The sequence below is a fragment of the Rhinolophus sinicus genome, chromosome 1 (genome assembly GCF_057876585.1).
Source record: "Rhinolophus sinicus isolate RSI-liver-muscle chromosome 1, RSI-T2T, whole genome shotgun sequence".
In the NCBI taxonomy this organism is placed as follows: Eukaryota; Metazoa; Chordata; class Mammalia; order Chiroptera; family Rhinolophidae; genus Rhinolophus; species Rhinolophus sinicus.
The window spans coordinates 88,592,978-88,617,187 of record NC_142501.1 but is presented as its reverse complement, the minus strand read 5'-3'; the positions used below and the strand labels follow the sequence as shown (position 1 = coordinate 88,617,187).

Here is a 24,210-nt window from a genome sequence, read left to right as displayed (position 1 = left end):
GGCACTGCAGCGTGCAAGGGTGGCGTCACCTTATTTAACTCCCTATAGTCCACAGTCATTCGCCAGGTCCCATCTGGCTTCTTGACAGGCCATACTGGGGAGTTAAAGGGACTGTGCGTTGGCCTCACAATATGTGCCTTCTCCAATTCCAATATTGTACGACCGATCTCCTCCTGTCCTCCTGGCAGGTGATACTGTCGAACTGTGACCACGAGCCAGGGCTATGGCAACGCTTGAGGAGGGTGGTGAGCATGCCCGCGTGTCACCGCTTTCACCACCCGGATCCGGAGATGGAACTCTCCTACCGACGTCTGTAAGCTGAGGCCATGTAGCACGTCCACCCCTAGAATATACTCCGGAACGGGGGAGACATAAACCTTGTAGGTACGAGGAGGGAGCCTTCCTATACCCAGTGGTAAGGAAACAGCTTTCACAGTCACAGTTTTCCCCCCGTAGCCATCAATGCAGACTGCTGGTCCGGGGAACAGTTCTGGGTTCCCATAAACGAGACTGCAGTCAGCACCAGTGTCAACTAGAGCCAAAACCCTCTGTACATTCGAAGGGGACCAATGTATGGACAGTTCCACGTGGGGCCTCCGGTCCCTGCTCGTCCCCTCTGACCGGGTACCTTGGCCCCACCCCTAATCAAGCTGAAAGGAGTCGGCCTCAAGCGGCTGCATGAAGTCCTGGAGGGACACGGGTCGCGCTTTGCCAGACTCCTCCTTTATGCTTCTCCGGAATTGTTGTTCCGGATGCAACTGTTTCCAAAGTTCAAGCAGGAGTGCGTTGGGTTGCTGGTCTATTTTCTTCCTATCGACCCCTGCTGCCACGAGATCACGCCACATCTGTGCGCGTGTTACTCTCTGAGGCCCGCGACCTCGCCCCTTTACCTTTGGTTTGGGCTTCCAGGTCTCAACTGTGCGGACCTCCTGTCTTAACTTCCTTCGCCTCCGGCTTTCAACATCCCCTAGGGTGGCCATGGCAGTTGTAACTTCATGGATCCGTCGCCCTACATACGGTGTAAGAATAGCAACCAAGGATCCAAAAGCACTCGCAGGTGCAGTGTCCAAAACCAGATCTCTCATGCTGGCAGTAAAAAGCTCGTCATCTGAGCCCTGCATGTTGAGGTTAAAAATAGCATGTCTCATACCCATTTCACGGATTATTTGCGTAAGTTCTGTATATGACTGCCATTGACTCACAGTGTCTGGCAGCTCGCCAGGCTGTTCCCATACGGTGCGTACCGCAGCCGTGAGCCACACCATTAGAGAATGGTTGCCCTGGTTGTTGGCCAACCTATGGCAGTTTTGTAACCTTTGTCGCAGGGACGGATGCACTGTCACGAAGGCTAGCTTTTCCATCTCGCCTGGGGAGCAGAGAATGCTGTCTGCTCCCTCATCCCATAAACGTAACAGCCAAGCCAAGACTGGCTCTCCAGGGCGTTGTCTGTACCACCTCCCCAGCTCCTGCAACTCAGTGGGAGTGTATGGGGTGTAGGTTGTGAACTCAGTCACAGCTGGGTTGCCGGCAGCAACGCCCCCGGGGCCCAGAGGTTGCTCACGTTTTACCCTTTGCTTCAAGATTGGCCGGGCTTGGGGGTTGGGAGCTACATTGGCTCCACTTGCTTCCTCCGCCTCTGCCTCAGAGTCTCCACTGTGGGGCCCCTGTTCTAACAGGCGGACCCAGGCTTCCAGCGCTTCCAACCGGGACACCTGGTCAGGCACCCGGGCCACTTCATTAAGCCCATTTTCCGTGTTGAGACTCAAGGCCTTGAGGAACATCCAGCCCACGCGGCCGGCTGTAGCCTTCTCCTCCTCCAGCAACTGCTCAGCCAGAGCCTGCAGGGCCCTCCCCACGCTGGCCGGAGAGCCGTCCATGTCCTCCCACCCCTCCTTGGGGGTCCAACCCTTGAGAACAGTGGCCACTGGACACCACACACTGTGTGGGGGCCATACATCCTCCTGCCCAGAGTCAGACGCCATTCCTACCTGGTCGGAATCTTGCTCACCGTGCCAGGTGTGTGAGTGGGTGGAGGCCTCGATGTAAGATGTCCACAGCCCTCGGAGCCTACAGCAGCAGCCCACCAAAAGCCGGTAATGCCTGCTATGGCCAACAGGGCGGCATGCCATCCGGAGGCTCGAGAGGACCACCAATTCACCGAGGGGTCACATCTCTCCCAGGCAGACTGTGCTCCCCCTCTCTGGCGCGGCTCCTCATGGGCTTCCTGAGACTGCGTTTTCACACGCACAAACTGCTCTACCATCCCTCGGAGAGCCTTGGCTGGCGCCATACCCTGCTCGCTGCGCCATTTGTCGTGCGGGGAGGCCTGCAGGGTCTCTGGTCCCGCTCCCCACATAACGCAGGATATGGTGAGGCCAAAAAGGAACACCCACGGGGCCTTAGGTAGGGGAGTCATACCACTACGGTCTCACTGGAGGCTGGGTTCACTGGACGTGCGACCTGCTGTCCGTTTTGTCTGCAACCCACCGACGACTCTCTTTCACTCTCCTCCACTCTCCTCCGCTCTCCTTTGTAGCCGCAGCAGTTATATTAGCGGCTAATTGGCTAACTGGCTACAGCTGACGGCCAATCAGCCACAGCTGACGGCCATCTACTACCCGAGCCAGCACTCCTCCATGTGAGGCCGAGAGCCTGTAAACTACTTTCTGGGGCTCTGTCCCCACACCTCACCATATCCTGCGTTAGGTGGGGAGCGGGAGCAGAGACCCTGCAGGCCACCCCGCACGACAAATGGCGCAGCGAACAGGGTCCCCCGCATGACAAATGGCGCAGCGAGCAGGGTCTCCCGCATGACAAACATTATATAATTTTCAGGTGCACAAGACTATAATTTGACATATATGTACTCTATTGCATACTGACCACCTGAAATCTAGTTTCCTTTCGTTTCCACGTGTTTGACCCCCTTTACCTGCTTTGCACTCCCTCTGTCCTTTAATTCCTTCTAGTAACCACCATTCTGTTGTCTATAGCTATGAATTTGTTCTTGTTTGTTTCACTTGTTTGTTACTTTTTGTTTTATAGTGCACATAAGTGAAATCATATGGTTCTTGTCCTTTTCTGTCTGGCTATTTCACTTAGCATAATAATTTCAAGATCCATCCATATTGTCACAAATGGCAATATTTTATCTTTTTATGCCAGAGTAGTATTCCACTGTATATATTTACCACATCTTCTATATCCAGTCATCCATCAATGAACACTTAGGTTGTTTCCATGCCTTGGCGATTAGATATAAATAATGCAGCAATAAACATAGGGATATATATATATATATATATATATATATATATATATATATATATAAAGAGAGAGAGAGAGATATATCTGTTTTATATATAAATAAATATATTTATATATTTGTATTTTTATATATTTATATTTATATATTTATATTATATATATATATAAACAAATATATGTATATATATATATTTTTTTTACACAAATAAGTGTTTTCATATTTTTCAGGTAAATGTTCAGAAGAGGTATTGCTAGATCATATGGTAGTTCTATTCTTAACTTTTTGAGGAACCTCCATACTGTTTTCCATAGTGGCTGCACTAATTAACATTCCCACTAACTGTGTATGAGGCAAACCCATATTGTTAACCACTCTATTCCATGTCTCTTTGCTGAGCAATGTCAACTCTGTTGTCATATACAATTCCTTAATTATATTAATCTTAAGAAGCAAATTCTGCTGCAATTACAGTGACAGGAATGATCAAAAATAAAATTAAAAAGCACACTGAAGATAAATTCATTTATGTTTTATTTGATGTTAACTGCTGGCAAATTGACAATATCATTTTAAAATATTACTTAAACTTATAACTATTGTCTTTACACTGGTAGTTATTCTGATGGGCCCTAAATAAATGTCTTTTCACCACCTGTTTATTAATATTTTCTCCCAATGAACTTCCCATTTAATTGAATTGAATAGGCTTAACTAAGGAGAGGCAAACAAATCAGTAACTGTCCTCAGTACATGAAACCTTGGGTTTCAGTTGATAGTTGTATTAATTGGAGGATGAAAAGAATGAATTATAATCCCTTCACATAAAAAACCATTGAAGATGAGAAAGCTATGGATCTCAGCATACCAACTTCCCCAAGCAGGTGTTGAAAAAATTATTTTAGATATTTAAATAAATTAATAAAAATGTATATTATTTCAGGATATTTAATATGTTATATAGTGTTTATAATGATAAGTAAATATTTTCTATATGGATCTTGGTAGTATTTCAGCTGGGGGGGGTTTAAAATGTCATTTTTAATAATCCATTTCACCTGGCTTTAAGACAACAGGTCTTATAGCTAATAGTTTAGTAGTTACCAGAGGGTAAAGGGGTAGGGGGGTGGTAGAAGAGGGTAAACGGGGTCTAATATATGGAAGGAGAACTGATTCTGGGTGGTGAACACACAATGTGATATATAGATGATGTATTATTACAGAATTGTACACCTGAAACCTATGTAATTTTACTAACCATTGTCACCCCAATAAACTTCAATTTAAATAAAAAACAGGTCTTAATATAGTATTAAGTAATATATGATTAGTAGTATTTGTAACAGTAATGCATGGTTATATTAATATAATAATATATAGTATATAGTAATATATGATTCTTATTAAAATGCCCACATTTGTTTGACTAAAACATGGTAAAATATTAGAGATCCATGTACCATAGAGAGACCTTTATCTTTGGCATCTATGGAGAGTCCTCAGCCTTTCAGCTTAGCTGGCAAGGGTGGTGAACACACAATGTGATATATAGATGATGTATTATTACAGAATTGTACACCTGAAACCTATGTAATTTTACTAACCATTGTCACCCCAATAAACTTCAATTTAAATAAAAAACAGGTCTTAATATAGTATTAAGTAATATATGATTAGTAGTATTTGTAACAGTAATGCATGGTTATATTAATATAATAATATATAGTATATAGTAATATATGATTCTTATTAAAATGCCCACATTTGTTTGACTAAAACATGGTAAAATATTAGAGATCCATGTACCATAGAGAGACCTTTATCTTTGGCATCTATGGAGAGTCCTCAGCCTTTCAGCTTAGCTGGCAAGGGTGGTAGAACTCTTATAGTGGCTCTCAATTACACTGGATCTCTCTGCCCTTCAGGAAAATGCTTTCGTGTTATAGTTTATCCTAACTGCTGTCAGAAGGAACATACTGTCTTCTGGACCTAACTATGTCCGCTAGTAAGTTGGAGGATGTCTGGCTCTTCTGCAAGTCTATTGAAAGAAAACAGTGTTGCCTCGCAGCCCGCTTCTGGGACTGGAGGAGCTCACTGCAGGGTCTCAGGTTCAGCCCTCCCGGAGGACAATCTGGAAGAGGCCTGGGGAGGGGGCTCTGTTAACTTAGGATGTTACTTTACAATTTCCCTGGCAGTTGATGAGCAGGTACTACAAAGTATATCCAAAAGCTTGCTTAAGACACATTTTCTATTTTCGGGATACTGGAAGATTAAGTACTTGTTCTGTTATTTCTCTTCTGTCCTTTAAGTCATTCAGTTGCTGAATATCGCCCCCTTTAGACAGGCCTTCCCTCGCCACCCTTTCTAACTATACTATATCTGTGCTTGTTTGCTTGTTTGCTTGTTTGCTGTCTGCCTCCCCGTCTAGAACTGCAATGTCCAATATGGCAGCCACTGGCGACATGAGGCTATGAACCCCCTACATGGGGCTAGTCCAAACGGAGGTGTGCTGTAAGTGAAAAATACACACCAGATTTCAAATACTCGGTGCAAAAAAAACAAAACAAAAAAGTACCTTGTTAATTTTTTATAATTTGGTCAACTTTGTAGTATGTTAATTAATACCTCAATAACATAAAAATCGTTTTATATTGATTACATGTTAATATAGTATTTTGACTATATTGCGTTAAATATATTGTTAAAATTAATTTCATCTGTTTCTTTTTACTTTTTTTAATGTATCTACCAGAAACATTTAAATTACACATGTGGCTCACTTTATATTTCTACAGGAGAGTGCTGCTCTCGAATGGAAGCTGCATAACAGCAAAGATATTTTTGGTCTGCTTCAGTGCTGAATCCCCAGAACCCAGGACAGTACCCAGCACAGATTAGCACTTGATGCTTATTTGTGGAATAAAAATCAGGAAAGTGTATATTCATTTGTTCCCCCTACAAATATTTATTGAGTGCCTACTCATTTCATTCAAGTATTGTTCTAGGTGCTGGGGATATAGTGGAGAGCAGAACAGACCAAGACCAAAAGAAAAGAAAGGAAAACAAAACAAAACTCATGACGCTTAAAATTGGGATTATTTGTCAAAAGACCGGATAGAGCAGTTACATGCTGAAAAGGGTAATGACAGCTCCCATTTTCCTCAGCTGTCAAGAGTTCAGATTGAACTAGACTAGTGGTTCTCAGCCTTGGTTGTTGGATATTTACAATCACCTGGGGGAGGTTTTAAAGACCACTGAAATCAGAATTTCTGAGGGTCACGGACATATTTTTAAAAGTTTATTTCTTATTACCTATTTTGTAATCTGGTCTCTGCCATGCTTTCTCCCACCTCCATGTAAAGTTCCTACATTCCCTCCTTAATTTCAAATGCATAAAAGAAGCTAAAAAAAAGCCTGTTATTCTCCGGAGCATTTGAGATCTTGCTCTGTGGCATATGTTGTCAGTTTGGCTCAAATAAACTCTTATAAAAATTCCAAAAAGAGTTCCATCCTATCATGCGGGGACAGATGTCCATTTAAACACCAGTCTGAGACCCTGGTTAGATGACTAAATCTCTCTAACTGTTGGCTGGTTGTGAAACTTGAAAAGTTATTCCTACATTCCCAGAATCCAGTGGGATTAAATGAGATACTGCCTGGCAGCTGTTGGAAGCCCAGTAAATATTGACTGCTTTTACCTTCCCCCCTTCTGTCCATTTAACAGAAAGGGGATTCCTGTAGGTGACAGGCTTATTTATGTCTCCCAGAGTAGAAGAGGGTATCTGAGAGCCATTCATTCTGTCGCATTTTGGATCTCATCGTTACTCCATCAGAAAAACAAACAAACAATCCGACCATTTGGTATTGCAAAGGAATCGAATTCATAGCCAATTATAACTGAAGAGAGAACAAAGAACAGAGATTCCAATTGCCATTTTGCCTAGGTTTTTAGTGTGGTACGCTATTATTTATGGTAATGAATTCACCTTTTAAATGCAAATTGCAGGCTCAGACTAGAAGAACTTAAATGGTCACCTAACTAAACATTTAAACTATAATCACAAGCAGCCATTCTAGAGTTGGTGGCTCAATGAAAAAATGGGCGTATAATACAATATATCTACATTAGGGTACTTTCGGGGTTTGAGGGAGACCGCTTACATACTTTTTCCCATTCTCTCCTAGGGCCCCACTCTTCCTTCTGAGACCTACATAGGAAGTGCCATTTCCTTTGTTCTGTATTCCCACTGGTGCTCTCAATTTGGAGAGAGAGGAGAACAAAGAGTTGAGTTTACCTTCAATTGCTATGACCAGGATGTGAAGCAAGAAGCATGGGGGAGCATCTCTGCGTCCCAGAATTAACCAGAGAATAGATAACTTCTCTCGAAAGCTTCCTCAGGCCATGACAAATGGAATCTGTTTGACATTGGAAGTGGAGAGGAGGAGATGTTAGACATACAACCCCCACCCCATATGTGTTTAGCTTTTTACATTTGCTCCTTTCAACAATATTAAGGTAGTCATCAGCCCCATTTTAGAGGAGGAAATTGAGACTCTAGGAGAGTAAGCAAATTAGCTAATTCTGCTAATAAAAGCTGAAATCAGGATTCTGATTTTATTCTCTAATTTATTAATGCTTTTTAAAAAATTGTTTTTATTATTAAATGTTGAGAATATATAAAAGAATATTTAAGTTTATGTGTAAAGCATAAGGAATAATAACACAATGAACACCCTGTGTGTATCCAACACACAGTACAAGAAAAGTCTCCTGTGTCCCTAACTTTCTGAGCTCCAGCTTTGTTCTTTCTCAAGAGTGCTTTGGTTATTCAGAGTCTTTTGTGATTCCATACAAATTTTAGGATTGTTTTATTTATGTGAAAAATGCCATTGGGGTTGTGATAGGGGCTGCACTGAATCTGTAGATTGCTTTAGGTAGTATGGACTTATATTTTTTTTTTGTTTTAGAGAATTTTTATAAGAGTTTATTTGAGCCAAACTGATGACATAGGCTGGGGAGCAAGATCTCAAATGCTCCAGAATGGACATTTAAACAATATTAATTCTTCTAATCCATGAGTATAGAATATCCTTCCATTTGTTTTTTGTTTTCTTCAATTTCTTTCATCAATGTCTTAAGAGTTTTCAGTGAGAACTAACGTCTTAATGATAGTTAGTCTTCCTATCCATGAACGTGGAAAATCTCTTTATTTATTTCGATCTTCTTTGATTTCTTTCATTAAAGTGTCCTAATTTTTCTTATATATATTTTGTACATATTTTCTTAGACTTACACCTAAGTATTCTGATTGGTGGGGGATGCTGATGTAAGCAGTGCATTTTTAATTTCAAATTCTAGTTGTTCATTGCTGATATGTAGGAAAGCAATTGGCTTTGTATAGCAATTTTGTATCTTATAATCTTCCTATAATTGTGGCTGTATATTGTCGTTAGATAAACAGAAGTACTTAATTAAAAGTAGATAAATTTATGATATGTACTTTTTGTCTTGTTTAAGAAATCATTCTCTCCTCTAAAATCATAAAGATACAGTCATATGCCACATAACAATATTTCAGTCAACCACAGACTGTATATACAGGTATATTGGTGGTCCCATAAGATTGTAATGAAGCTGAAAAATTCCTATTGCCTAGTGACATCATAGCTATTGGAATGTCACAGCATAACACATTACTCACGTGTTTGTGGTGATTCTGGTATAAACAAACCTGCTGTGCTGACAGTCGTATAAAAATATAGCAATGCAATTATGTATATTACATAATATTGATAAGGATAATAAATGACTATGCTATAGGTTTATGTATTTACTATGCTTTTTATAATTATTTTAGAGTGTACTGTTTCTAATTATAAAAAAAGTTTGAGTATGCCATGTTATGCCAGCAGCAACCTCATACATCTTCTGTTTCCCAAATCTCTTGATTGCATCTTTTTTTTTTAATGCTTGATTTAATCTAGTGTTATTTTGACAGTAACATCCTGTACAGGCTTGTAGCCTAGGAGCAGCAATAGGCCATCCCATATAGCTCAGGTGTGTGGTAGGCTACACCATCTAGGTTTGGGGAAGTGCACTCTACAATGTTCACACAACAGTGAAATCACCTAACCACACATTTCTCAGAGCATAGCCCTGTCATTAAGTGGTTCTTAACTCTACAGATATGTCTGCTAAAAGTTTTGTAATTCTGTCTTTCATCAGTCCTGAAAAATTCTCAGCCATTTTGTCTTTATGTCTGCCATATTCTTGCTCTCCTTCTGAAACTCTAATAAGATGTATGTTAGAGCCCACTTTGCCTCCATGTTTGTAATCTCTGAACGTATTTTTCATCTCTTTACCTCTCTGTGCTGCTGGCTGGATAATTTCTTCAAACTTTTCTCCTCCAGTTCACTAATTCTTTCTTTGGCTATGTATAATTTTTCATTAAGCCTATTCATTGACTTTAAAGTTTCAATTTTTATGTATTTTTTATTTTTCAAAGTTCTAACTTGTTCATTTTAAAATCTGGTCATTTGCATAGTGTCTTACACTTATTTTTTAGTCTCTTTTATTTCTTTAAGCATATTATGCATCACTACTTTGTAATTTTTACCTGATAATTCCAATACTTGGATTTTTTGAGGGGGTTATTTATTCTGGTGTCTATAGTTTGTGCTAGTTCTTACTCATAGTACCTTGTTTCCTTGTGTATTTTGTAAATCTTTTTTTTTTTTTTTTTTTTTAACTACTGTGAGGTTACTAATCTTGTTTTCAGAAAAGGAAACTAAGCCTGAGAAAGGGTAAATGGTTTGCCAAAGTCACACAACTAGCAAGTAGCAGAGCCAGAATTCTCGCTGTTTGTCTAACTCCAAACTCCATGTACTTTTTTTCTAGCCTATGAAGTTTTAAAGACCCTTGACTGATGAATTCTTTCATAAATCATTCCACAAGTGTTTACTGAGAGCCTGCTTTGAGCCGAGCATTGTCCTTGGTGCTGGGATACAAAAATAAACAATATACAGCTCCTTGCTTAGTATGCATAGCCTAGTGGGGGACATAAACATGTAAATAGACAAGGGACAATAAGGCATGGTAAGGACACTCACTAAGGTAGAAACAAAGTTCTCTGGGAGCCTAGAGAAAATTTCCTAAGCCATTGGCTAATGCCGAGGCACAATGCCACGCTTCACTGATGTGCCAGTCAGCTACAGTCCATCAAGTGACATAGTTACAGGGCTCATGATTCACATTCTCTCAAAGGGAATGATGCCCCCTGGATTTAAACAGGGATACTGCAGGGTGAACTAAAGGAAGGGCATTTCAGGCAGAAGGAATAACATACGCAAACGCATAGAATAAATCTAAATCAGTGGGAACAGAGGCTTACAAATCATCTCCTCTAGTCCTTCTACATGATGCATAAATCCACTTTTTATTATAAGGAAATTAGTGTCTAATTTATTTAATTACTTTAGAATAAACACTTGCTTTCTGAGTGTTTCTATCTATTGTCAACTGTATCCACGTGTCATCATAATAGAAGCATGATCTTACATCTAATTAGAGACCTTTGGAGGGGAAGTGCTTTATAAGCCCTTCACACCCAGTTTCATGGGAGAACACAAGAGGTCAGAGGATATCACCTCACGTCAACGCGATACCGTAGAGGGCACCAGGGAGCATAGATTCGAGACCCCGGCTTGCTGCTGTTGTGTTGTTATCTTCAACAAGTCACTTGGATCCCTTCTTAGCTTCTCTTTCTCCATGTGTAAAATGAGAGCTTTTAACTACAGGTTCCCTGAGGTGGCTTCTAGCACCACGATTTTCCAAGCTCCATGTCCAGAGGTCCAGAAGGGGGAGTATCTCCCCCAAGGCCAGTCACTGAGTGCATTAGAAAGCGGCTCCAAGCATCTGGGTGTACAGGCTTATGCTTTGCCCTTCCCTCAGGTCCGAAGGACCACCAGGGTCTCTCTCCTCCACCTTCACCAGGGGCGTAACCCGGTGGGCAGGACCCCAGGGAGGGCATGCATCGGTGAGATGAAAACCTGGTCCCCCCAAGGGGTTGGCCTCCAGAGTCCAGCCTTAGCTGTGGGTGTCATCGGGAGGCTGCTCCCGCCTGGCAAGGCATCACGGGCTTCCTCACACACAGTCAAGGGGCTTTAGGGGCAGAGTCTTAGCTATAAGAGGCAGCGGGAGAAATGCCGTAATTTGCCGAAGGTCTGTGGAGCGATAGGAGCTTAATGCTCGGCTGCGGATGTGAGGAACCTGGGTACATCCCTGTTTGTCCCAGATCTCTGAGGTGCTCTGCTGGGCTTAATTATTGAACTTGTATTCTTTAGAGAATCCCCTCAGGTTTCTCTTCTCTCTCATTATCCCCTCTCCCTGCTTTAACGCATTTGTTTTGAACTCTCAGTTGTTCTAGCCTCTGGGAAAGAATTATGGAGCCTGTAAGGAGGAAGCTGTGATTTGATATCACAGAACTTGAGCTTTACTTGCCACTGATCAGGCACTTGGGGATTTTTTTTTTTAACGGGAGAGGAGGAAGACCCAAGGCGGAGCCAACTGAGAAAATAAAAAAACAATAACAACCCTGTGAGGGTTGTTGTTTTATGGAGGTGTGCCTTTCTGAAAAAGCTAGATGGCTTAGGGGCAGGGGGCCAGGTGGCCCTGATGCCTGCTGAGAGCCCACTTGCTTTCTTCCCTAAACTTTACAGATGAGAACATCCAAGCTTCTGTCCAAGGTAATAAGATGAGGCCATGCGTCTTGGGGTTCTGCTCTAACTAGCCCTACATAGGGATCAGAGTGAAGGGGCAGGAAATGTACTCTCCTGTGACTCGTGGGTTAACTTTGAATGTTAAGGGTGGGGGCTTGGCATGATGAGAACGCAAAATAGGGAAGGGGAAGGTGGAGTGGCACTGGGAGAAGATACTGATGCAGGATGTAGGACTGGAGATTTCACCTTTCTATGTGCCTTCTTCCTCTGTTCTGACAGAAGTCACGTGTCAGTGTGACCCATGGGATGGGCTCCTGCCTGATAAGGTTTGCAAAGCACTTCTTTCCTAAAATGAACCATTTCTTTCATCTAGTTCCCCAGTACTGGAAAGTCTTCTTTGAGCAGATATTTATTTGAGACAAAGCACTTCCTTTTCTGAGAATTCTTTGAAAATGCAATTTCTTTGAGAGGGAGAAGGGTTTTCTCTAGTGTGAAGTTGCTGATTAGAAGGCTTTCCTTCCAAAAGGAAGCGCCAGGCAGCAAGAGAGCACTCGCACCTGGTGGGAGTGGAAGCCACGTGGAGTGGGAATGTGGCTACACTGTCGAAAGTGTGGACTACCAACCGAATAGGGATGCTGGAGTCACAGCTCAACGGTCTCCCAGGGTGGCTTAGAGTCGTCTCAAATCTTTGAGGACAGCTAATAGGGCTTCCTGTTCTCTCAGTCTCTCTCTCCCTCCTTTCCTTTTTTCCCTCCTTCCTTTCCCTCCTTCCTTTTGCAAATATTTAGGTACCTACTACGGGTGAGATGCCACATTGGGCTTCGGGATTCTGAGATGAGACCCAGATCTTTTGTTAAAGCGTCTTACAGTCTGGGAGGAAGACAGATGCTGTGCAGCAAACCTTCGCAGGTGCTGTGATCAGGACAAGTACAAAGCGTGGGGTAGCAGGAGGGTTCCAAACGCAAGAGGGATGGTTACAAAGGCTTCATGGAGGGAAGTGGTACCTTGGCTGAGGCTTGAACGTGGGCGAATTCACCAGGTGAATGACAGGGGTGTGGAGAGGAGGAAGTGATGATAGGGTGGGTGACAGGAGAAGATTCCCAGGACCAGCAGTAGTAAAAGTGTTGAGATGTGAAATAGTGTGGTGTTTGAAAACTGCAAGTCATTCCTAATTGCTGGAGCTAAAAGGGCAGGGCCAGGGTCATGGCGAGGCATGAGGCTGGGAGGGCTTTGTAGGCCAGGACTTCTACGCACTGGGAGGGCATCACTGAGGAGATTTAAGCAACAAGATCAGATGTTCATGTTAATTTCGGAGGTCACTGGGGCAGAAGAGGATGGGTTGGGGGAGGGGCGGGGAAACCGCTCAGGAGACCATTGCAATAGGTGCCTGAACCAGGCATGTGTGGGCAGAGGCGTGCAGGGCTAGCTTCCTTCTCACACATTTGTGCTACTCATGGTAAGAAATCATAAGTGACAATTGGCCAATTTGTAAAAACATTCTCACTCTCACTCCTGCAAGTGAGAAGGTCATGCTTACTGCAGTCAGCTTATGTTGATTAATCTAGATTTGCAGTAAAGGCATTTCCCTGTAACATCGTACAAAGGAAGCAGCCTTGTTTAAAAGCAGCCTATAGCTTATCCTGCCATCCCAGCAAGGAAGGTGATACTTAATGAAGATCCATCCCATCCCGAGACACTCAGCAAATCCAAGGCTGGCTCTGCAGGTGGCCCCCGTCAGTGTAGACTCTTGTGGCATGGACACTGACACACACAGGCTGGGCACTGTGGGGACCCCGAGATGAACCAGCCAGAGGGACTGCTGTCGAGGGCTGGCATGTCACAGAGGGCCTAACTTTTGCTGCCACAGAGTCTCGTTGTGGGGAGATGAGAATTCATAAAAAATTAGGGTGGACACGTCAACATCAATGGCATAAAGGAAACCCAAGTTCAGAGTTGGGAGAGACAGATTCCAAAGAGGGGATTGCATTATATCGTGACTCCCAAATCCGGCTGCACACAACTCACCTGGGGAGCTTTTGAAAAAATACAGGTTTCTGGGCCACTGCTAGGGAATCAGGTCAGATCTGAGATTCTGTATGTTGAAAGCCCTTCAGACAAATGTGAAAGCCACTGGAGCATATGCTCTGTGCTGACACACAGATGTGCTCAGGAAAGACTGCATCCTCAGGGCCCATCCCATGTATCCTCCTGGAGGGGGAGGCAGGAAGGACGTGTTCCTGGAAGAATCCTTGAGTCCCAGGAATCAGTAACTGTAATAATTTGGCAACTTTGAACTATTTTGCATGAGGGCTAGAGATGTGGGTGAGGGCGGAGCATCTGGGGTTCTGCTTTCTCACTTTCCCTGGAATCAGCTTTCACACTGAGCTCAGTTTCTGTTTGAGAAAGGTGAGCTGGCTTTTGCAAAGCAGTGAGATGGAATTTGCCTTTTTTTCCCCCTGAGAAAACAAAAGAAGTGTGGGAACCCAGGGGTCTCCAGCTCAGTAGACACAGGCACAAGAGAGGTGGAGGAGGGACCCAGGGTCAGGGCTCCAGGCTGGAGGCGTCTCATCAGGCAGCCAAGTGCAGTCGTGCAGGGCCCAGGCCCTCTGGGTCTGTCACCCGATGTAAGCCTAGTTGGAGACCCCAGGGCCATCCCCTGGTTTGGACGCGGGCCTCAGTATGGGAGAATCTTAGCAACCTGCGCCTGCTTGTAAACTCACGTCTCCCTCTCTTCATATCCGCGCATTGCGGTGTCGTTGCTGTGCCCGTGCTCTGAGGCTCTGAGCCCAGCTCCCTCCACAGCGTCTCCTGAAGTCTAACCCCCTCCATCAGGCTCTCGGGGACTGAGTTCCCTGCCATTGTTACTGTTCCCTCCCTCCCCAGCATTGCATGGAACCATGTAGCTTTCTCTGTTGTAATGTTTTTTGTTTTTAAATAACGGTATTTTCAAATGATAAGCACTACATGTTCATATAAAAAGTCTGGAAAATAAAGGAGCGTCACAGTCGGGTTCTGGCTTGAAGAGGCCTCTCTGAGCGCTGTGATGGGCACAGAAAGGGGTTCTGCAGCCGCCTGGTCACTTCCTCCGATGCCCCGCCCTTAGCCCCGCCCCTTAGCCCCGCCCTTAGCCCCTCGCCCCTTAGCCCCTCGCCGCTCCACAGGCTTCCTCCAGCCCGTCCAGTGCCCAGGCCTCGGACAGCACAGGACTCACCACCTATGCTGGTGCCCCTGTGGATAGAATCTTTTCTATGCTGAGGATTCGACATTTGGACACAGAGCTCAAGACCATTAAGGAGATTCCTGTTCTCTTGGGTCAGAGGTCAGTGAGGGACCACAGAACAATGTCATGAAGCCCAGTGTCTTACAGGAAACGTTCTGTTTGGCCACCATGAATGCGGGCTCACACCTTCTTCCTGCCTCCCGGGGTTGCTATGGTAGAATGCAGTGTTGTTATGGGTCCTGTGTGTCTCTGAGGAAGCTGCTGGAGACAAAAAACAGCCAGCAGGTTCATCAGCGTGGGCCATACATCGGTACCAGTGCACGGGCTATGGGTGCAGAGCTGTGGAGGCTGCCAGCCCTCACGGTGGCCTGGCCAAGCCTGGGGCACCGGGAACCCTGGGCTGGTAGCACTTGGTCGTGAGCTGCCTCTCTTTACTCCAGGTTGTCATCCAAACTTAATTTTTTATGTGTGGCATGATGTGACAAAGGTTGGGAAGCACTGTTCTACATGCAATGGTTTTCAGTCTTGGTTCCGTAAGAGGATGAAGGTTGAACACTGTCAGGAGTCCCCTGAATGAATCTTACAGACAGATGGGACTTTGGAGATTACATCTTGCCCAGCCCACAGTTCCATGCACATTTCTCACAGGTGCTCATGGGGTGGAATCGGCACTTCCAGTGGTGGAGAGCTCACTGCCTCGCAAGACCTCACGAAGGCTCTAAACTTAAGAAAAGCCTTCTTTTTACTGAACCAGAAGCTACCTCCCTAAAAATTCTACACTTTGACCTGATTCTGTTCTTTGGACCCCGTAGAACAAGTTTGTACTGTGTCAAGCAACAGCCCTTCTGATATTGCCCCTCTTCTCAGGAGTTTGTTTTATTAATAACCTTAATGTTTTTTAGAACAGTTTTAGATTTACAGAAAAATGGAGCAGATAGTACAGAATTCCCACATACCTCTCCATACCCCGCACCAGTTTCCCCTGTTTCTATCTTACATTCGTATGGGGCATTAGTTACAATTAACGAACACATATTGATACATTATTATTAAGGAGACTCCATACTTTAGGCAGATTTCCTTAATTTTAACCTAATGTCCTCTGTGTCCCAGGGTTACATCCAAGACACCACATTACACCTAGTTTTCATGTCTCCTTAAGCTCCTTCCTTTTGGTTCTAACAGTTTCTTAGACTTTCCTTTTTTTGGGATGATCTTGACAGTTTTGAGGAGTACTGGTCAGATATCTTGTAGGATGCTTTTTATTGGAATTTGCCGTTTTTCTCATGATGAGGTTAGGGCTATAGATTTGGGGACAAAGGCCACGGAAGGGAAGTGCCATTTTCATCAAACTCTGTCAAAGGTGCCTGCTATCAGCACGGTTTACGACTGTTGATGCTGACCTGGATCGCGTCGGAGGTAGTGTCTCCCTGGTTCTGCCACGGTGAAGTGGTTCTTTCTCTTTCCATGCGGTGCTTTGTGGAAACGAGTCACTATGCACAGCCCATGCTGAGGGAGTGGAGTTGTGCTGCTCCTCTTTGAGGGTGGAAGTATCTATAATTTATTAGGGATTCTTCTGCATGGGAGATTTGTCTCTTCTCCCTTATTTATTTCTTCATTAAATATTTTAGCTACATGAGCATGGGCTCATGGATATTAATTTTATGCTTAGAGTTATAATCCAATGCTACAGTATTTTGTTGCTGAAATTGTTCCAGCTTTAGCCAGTGTGGCTCTTTCGCCCTTTTGACATATTCTTATCAATGTTTTTGTTGTTGTTTGTTTTTTGTTCTTTTCATCAGTGCTTTACTTTCTGTCACTACAAGATGCTCCAGGCTCATCTTGCACATTTCCTGCTCCAGTCCTAGAGTCAATTATTTTTCCTAGGAGCCTTGGTTCCTCCTATTGGAGAATGGAATTAGAAACCACGATCTGAGTGCTAAGTGTGTTTATTTCTACTGGGATGTTATTTCTTGTAGGACCTCTCAGATGACAAAGCAAAGAAGTCTGTGTGTGTGTGTGCACGCTAACCCTTATGTATACACATATCTATAAATATTTCTATATGTAGTCATCTGTATCTATATTAAGTTAAGCTTAAGTTCTTACTAATGTCTCCAACTCTAATCCATTATCACATGGTGGAAATGTTAATGTTGACCTTGATTATCTATAAGTTTCCACTCTGACAGTGAAAAACCTGGTTCCTACCGTCTCACCCACTTATTTAATTGTTTGATTCCAGTATACATGTATGGCAGTATCAGAATTGTTACCCTCTCAGAAGTGTTGTTTCATCTTCTCTCAGCTTAAACATCCTCAGTTCCTGTAATCATTTTAGGCTCCACATCATTTTGCATATTCTCCATCATTTCTGAGTCCATGGTTTTCCTGTCTCATGAGAAATGAGCAAAGATCTCTCTTTCCATCTTACAAATGAGGAAAATGAGCTCTCTCAAACACGTACCCTTAGCATATACAAGGCACCGGTTTACGTGCTTTTCATGTATGGATTCAACTCATCCTCACAACAACCCCGTGAGGTGGTACTGTTATTATCCCCGTGTTACAGGAGGAGAGGTTAATAACTTGCCAAAGGTCAAGCAACTAATGAGTAGTGGAGCTGGGATTCAAAACCAGAGTCTGCTTCAGAGTCCATATTTGTGAGCATTATTTTATGCCACATTGCTGCTGGAGGGATCTTTCTGAAATATTTGTATATGTAACTCCCAGCCTTGCAAAGTGTCAGTGCTTTACTATTGCCCATAAGATAAAGACCAAGTACCTTAGCTTAGCACTGAGAACCTCAGCACTGAGAACCTTCGCACTGAGAACCTCAGCATACCTATGCCCCAGGTTAACCAGCATGAGCTGTGAAGACGCCTGGAATATGCCCAGGTGCTGTTGTTTTTGTTTCACCTAGTGAACACACTCTCTACTCTTCCTCCCAAATATAGCCCAGAGCAGGCCACACCCGTTCCAAAAAGCCTGTCCATATTCTCTGGGGCAGATGCATTCACAGTGATCTCTTCCTTCTTTGTTGACTCTCATTGTCCACGCGCTGTGTTTGGTATTTAGTCTGGGGTGAGTTTTGTTAATGTACTTTTCATTTATCTGTCCAGTCTCCCAACTCATCCTCAGTGCCGACTTGTCATTGTTGGTGGTTGTAAGTTTTAATCCCCACAGATTTATTTGATGAGAAGTTGGCACTTAATGAGATTCACCATTACCGTATTTGCTCAGGTAGCATCATCGTCTATCCAATAAACAACCAAATCCTGTACGCAGTACACGTTAGCTAATCAAATTAGTTTGGTCTGAGGCTCTGGCCCATGCTCTAGGCAGTCCCCTCTCCCTCAGATCAAGTCCTGATTCTAGAAGGTCAGGATGGACTCTTCTAAATAGTCCACATCAGTACAGTTCTGTGGAGGGCTTAGCCGTGCTAGGTGATAATAAGTTGAAGCACTGTACCCCATTCCTAGTTCAATGCAGCCGGTATACCAAGTTTCACAGAGGTGAGTCTGGCCCCAGCTGTGTCTCAGCTTTGGACAAATGTCATTTGCTTCCCTCAGAGACGGCTGGAAGAAGGAGACCCCTGGGTTGTGCTTCAAAGAGTAGAACCGAGATTCAAGCGGTAGCCTGTTTTTGCTGAACTTTAGTCATTTCAGTGCCACCATCATGACTTTTGTGTACTCACATTGTTTTTACTTAAATTTTAGCCTCATGACAAATAACAACAACAACAACAACAACAACAGAATTGTAGGTTTAACATACTAGTTATAGTTTCTCAAATGGATATAAAAATAAATGCCTAACCATTCAATAACTATTATCTGTGTACTATGCACAATTATGTCACATGCCTTCATTGCGTGCATGCTACTCTAGGACACACTGTGCTGCTGCTTTGGTTTCCTCCCTCCACCTCTTTCCAGATGTTAAGTCTCTTCTGATCAGGTCAATGGTGTTCAGGCTGGGCACCTATATTCTAGTAGGTTCTCCTCAGGCACCTTTGGAGCTCCTCTGAGGGTGAAAGCATTCCTGGGCTAGACAACGGGCATTTTCTTCTCTTCAGCAAGAGCAGCTCAGCTTTGATCTCTTCTCATGTCCAGGGCTCTAGTTAAGATTTTATTGGAGGGAAGGGTTCAGTGGATATATATTTTTTAAATGTGTGAAAACCACAGAACAAGTCAGTCCAGGATAGACACTGCTAGAAAGATCATTTGTTTGGGTATTTATTCAAGCAGTCATTCACCCAGTGCCTTGAGTCTCTCTTGGCTCTTCCTAGCTTTAAGGGGTGAGCAGAGGTGGCTTCAAGTGTATCTTGTTTATTGTAATGAAGCAATATATTAATACATGTGTGGGTGGCTTGGGGTGAAACCATGCCAAGCACTAATTTCCAATTCTCTTCCACTTGATCCAGGTTGAGAGTAAACCTTTGGTTCAAGCCGAGAAGCCATCTTCCACTGTCAAGAACATCAGAATGACCCGCTTATTACATAAGGTAGGAAGTGATGCTTAGTATCTTTTCCCGAGGAGAGGATGAGGGCACATAGGTGGCCAGGGTAGTTTTGAACAGGAATTTTTGGTCAATTCAGCATGACAAGATAAGCACATTTTATCCACATCACCATGCCTCCTCTCCACACGATGCTCAATGTTGCTATTTATTGATAGTCAAATTACCTCTTCCCTAATCAATCGATCAATTGATCAATCAATCAATTAATCAATGCAGGGTGGTGGGAGGCATCCAAGTGAGTAGGTCATGTCAATAATGTAGAGAAAATGGGAACTTATATTGCACTAAGGAAATTTTGCAGGAAGAACTTCCCCATGTTAGGGTGGTATGATATTGGAATGATGATAATAATGGCTAACACTTGTGGAATATTCTACATAGATTGCCTCATTTACCTCACAGAAAGTGTGAGGTAGGTGCCATTGTTGTTCCCATGATACTGATGAGAAGATTGAAGCTTAGACAAAGGGTATGATCTGTGTAAGGTCTACAGCTGATAAGTGGAGTAGGAATTCAAGCCCAGAGGCCATCTGTCTGACCACTCTGCTTTTCTCTGCAAGAACTTTAAATACAGATTTAGGTCTGGCATCCTTGCTGCGGGGAAGGTGCTGGAAGAAATGACTCTCCAAGACATTTTCTTGCCTGAGGCTTCTGTAACTTTTCCACTTTCTCCTTCCATAGAGTACAAACACTGACATTACTTCACTCTCTTTTGTGGATACCACGGGGAAGAAAAACATGGTTAGCTTCCCACAGATCAGCCACAAAATCCTACTAATGCCATCCCTGCTGTATCAGGTGAGTGCAGGGCAGTGGACATGGCCTTCGGCAGGCAGGTGAAAGACCTGATTTCAGTATAGAGTCAAGTTTAGAAAGTCCCAGGAAGGTGGGAAAAGCACAAAGTGAGCTGAAGAGTTGGGCTCTAGTCCTGTTCTCACTCTTTACAATGAATGTAAACTTCAGCAAATGTCATTGACTTTCTTTTATCTACAAAACAGGCTCTCTATAGGGTTGTCATGAGGATTCATTGAGGAAAGGAAAAATGAAGTATCTGTTGTGTAAATGGTAAAAGCATACAACGTTGCTTTGGAGGTTTTTGCCACCCCATTGGAGGACTTTTTTCTTTTCTTTTTTTTTTTTTTTTTTGCCTCCAATGCCCCCTTATTTTTTTGGTGTAAAGACCAAATGAGATAATGTGAGAAAGTGCCAAATTAAAGAGACATTGTACACACATAAGTTTAAGTATTTGTGTCCTTGGGCAAGTCATGATCCAGTTAGGAATTAGCCTTCTCAAGAGAAACAGGAAAATACTGTTCCCATCTTCTCCTGTAATAAGATGTCACTAGAATTGTCAAATGCATCCTGTAAGGTACATGGGTCTTACAGAGAATAATGAGAATCAGACAGATACTTTCTTTGAGATAAATATGAGAAAACCCACTGTCTCATAATTACCATTTCTCCCTGGAGAGGAAGGAGTAGAGTCTGGCTGGGTGTGGGTGTTCTTGGTCAGATAAATGGTTTAGGACACCCAGGTGAAGGCTAAGGAGTCCTTTATCGCAAGTCTCTTTCCCTGGACAGGAGAATCAAGTTCACAATCAGATGTCGACCTCTGAGCTCAAGACTTCAGAGATGCCTTTCCTTTCAAACACTAATACCCAAGATTCCAAGCCCAAGGAGAAAGCACCGAGGAAGCACAAGATGCCTCTGACAGCAAAAGGTATGCCTTCAGAGCCCCAGCAAGGTGTGGTGGGGGTGGTTAGAGATGGTCAGGTGTCAAGAGCTGAGCTGAGCTGAAGAGGGCTAAGGTGCCAGAGGCTGGAGGAGTCAATTAAGGCAACAAGCCAAAGTGAAAGCACCAGTCCAGCCTTTCATCACTTCCTATGATAGTATAAACAGGAAACTAACTAGGGGAAAGCACTGACTCCCCACTGTTCCATTTCCTGCCGTGGACTGGCACTAGACCAGGGTCAGATGTATCAGCACTCAGACTATCTCGCCATCTGGGAGCCCCTGTTGTCTTTTAGGGAGAAGGGGAGAAAGGGAGGGGGAAGGGCTAGGAGCGAAACAGTACTGAATACTGAATCAGAGTTGGGGAAAAAGTCTTGAAGTTTCTTTCCTCTTGATAAAGAGATCTTAGCAGAAGTACCAGAGGAGAACTCTGAATGGAGGCTCCTGGGTTAGGTGTGTAAGAGCGCATGGCCAGCCAGGGGAACCTGAGTCCTTGACTGCAGCTCTTCCAAGACGTCAGTGCCCTGGCCATGCCCAGGCTGCTGTGGGGAGGGCAGCTTCCTCCGTGAGGCCTGCCAAGGTAAAACCTTCGTAACTGCCTATGGTCAGGCCTGGAAGATCACACATAGGTTTTGGCCAGGAGCCCAACTCCTCACAAGGCTCAGAGATTCATAACCTACTAGGGTTCAAAGGGAAAAAAAACAAAATCCACTGAGCATGTACCAGGTTCCAACACTATCTGATGCTTAGAGCTCTTCTCTCATAGCTTTGAAATTGGTTGTCCTTAATCTTAGGAACTGCCCACTAGGAGATCATTTCAGTTCTGAGCTAGTTCTGCCTTTACAGAGCTGTTGTCTGCCTCCTTGCTCTCAGGCCTTGGTTCTGTCTTCTGGGCAAAGAACCAGCCTTATTCAGCTCACACATAACAGCCCTTCACATATATGACACGTGACTGCCCTTCATATATATGACTCTCCTTCATATATATGACACACAATCACTCTTCATATATATGACACATAACCGCCCTTCATATATATGACACATGACCACCCTTCATATATATGACACATGACTGCCCTTCACATATATGACACATGACCGCCCTTCATATATATGACACATGACCGCCCTTCATATGTATGACACGACTGCCCTTCATATATATGACACATGACCGCCCTTCACATATATGACACATGACCACCCTTCATATATATGACACATGACTGCCCTTCATATATATGACACGACTGCCCTTCATATATATGACACATGACCGCCCTTCATATATATATGACACATGACTGCCCGTCACATATATGACACATGACTGCCCGTCATATATATGACACATGACTGCCCTTCACATATATGACACATGACTGCCCGTCATATATATGACACATGACCGCCCTTCATATATATGACACATGACCGCCCTTCATATATATGACACATGACCGCCCTTCACATATATGACACATGACTGCCCGTCATATATATGACACATGACCGCCCTTCACATATATGACACATGACCACCCTTCATATATATGACACATGACTGCCCTTCATATATATGACACATGACCGCCCTTCATATATATGACACATGACTGCCCTTCATATATATGACACATGACCGCCCTTCACATATATGACACATGACTGCCCGTCATATATATGACACATGACCGCCCTTCACATATATGACACATGACCGCCCTTCACATATATGACACATGACCGCCCTTCACATATATGACACATGACTGCCCGTCATATAGATGAAGTCACACACACAGGTCTTGTCCCCCATAAGTCTTTCTTTCCTCCTGGCAGTTCCTTCTCCAACTCTTCAGCATTTTGTCAAATAACATGGTGTCCGTTCTACTCCCCAATCTTGGTTTCCTTCCTCCCAGCACTCTGCAGTTTATCTAGCTCTCTCTTAAAGTTTGAATCCCACCCCACCCATCCCGAGAGCAAACCCCAGACCCCTGATGTGACCGGTCCAGTGTAGAGTAGAAAAGAGTGAACACACTTCCTTCCTTGGAGTTGGAGGGATGCGCTGGCGCAGCTGGGAAAACCGCCTGGTCCTTGAGAGTCACGTTTGCCATCTGCTTGGCCCCTGAAGGCATTGTAGTTTGTAGACCCTCTCAGGATAGACTGTTTGTGTAGCCCGAGACCATATTAACTTGGGCAATTGCTTCCTTTTCTACATACCGTGTTTCCCCGAAAATAAGACCTAGCTGGACCATCAGCTCTAATGCGTGTTTTGTAGCAAAAATTAATATAAGACCCGGTTTTATTTTAATATAAGACCGGGTCTTATATAATATAATATAAGACCTGGTTTTATTTTAATATAAGACCCGGTCATACATAATGTAATATAATATAAGATTGGGTCTTACAATAATTTTTGCTCCAAAAGACGCATTAAAGCTGATGGTCCGGCTAGGTCTTACTTTTGGGGAAACACGGTACAATTGTTGACACTAAGTTTACTCCTGGATTTCTTACCCATGCTACTGCAACCCACAGCTCTTTGGATACTGACTTCTCCCTTTCCCTTCCTTTGGAATCAGTGCAACACCTGTACTGGGATCATACAACACCTTGACATTTATCTGTGCGACAGTTCCACCCTGTGAGACTCACGATACATCGTCCTTACTTAGTGAGCCATCTAGTTGAGGAAAGGGCTGACTGGCTCACGAACTTGAAGGGCTGCCGTCACCTGCACCC

The 24,210-nt window shown here is 43.7% G+C and overlaps 1 protein-coding gene across 6 annotated transcripts in view; it reads left to right on the top strand.

Moving 5' to 3' along the window:
• The window catches only part of LOC141570059 (dual specificity tyrosine-phosphorylation-regulated kinase 4), a 53,806-nt gene that overhangs the window by 8,514 nt on the left and 21,082 nt on the right, over window positions 1-24,210 (top strand). For 3 of the 6 annotated variants that reach the window (XM_088801306.1, XM_088801304.1, XM_088801292.1), the window contains exons 2-4: window positions 19,630-19,710; window positions 20,410-20,526; window positions 21,310-21,448. In XM_088801306.1, the coding sequence (XP_088657432.1) occupies window positions 19,690-19,710; window positions 20,410-20,526; window positions 21,310-21,448 (277 nt within the window). In that variant the 5' untranslated portion in view covers window positions 19,630-19,689. Of the gene's footprint in view, window positions 1-219; window positions 385-5,709; window positions 5,777-15,147; window positions 15,303-19,629; window positions 19,711-20,409; window positions 20,527-21,309; window positions 21,449-24,210 lie in introns of those variants that run through there. The other 3 variants (XM_088801296.1, XM_088801302.1, XM_088801294.1) reach the window with 3 other exon arrangements.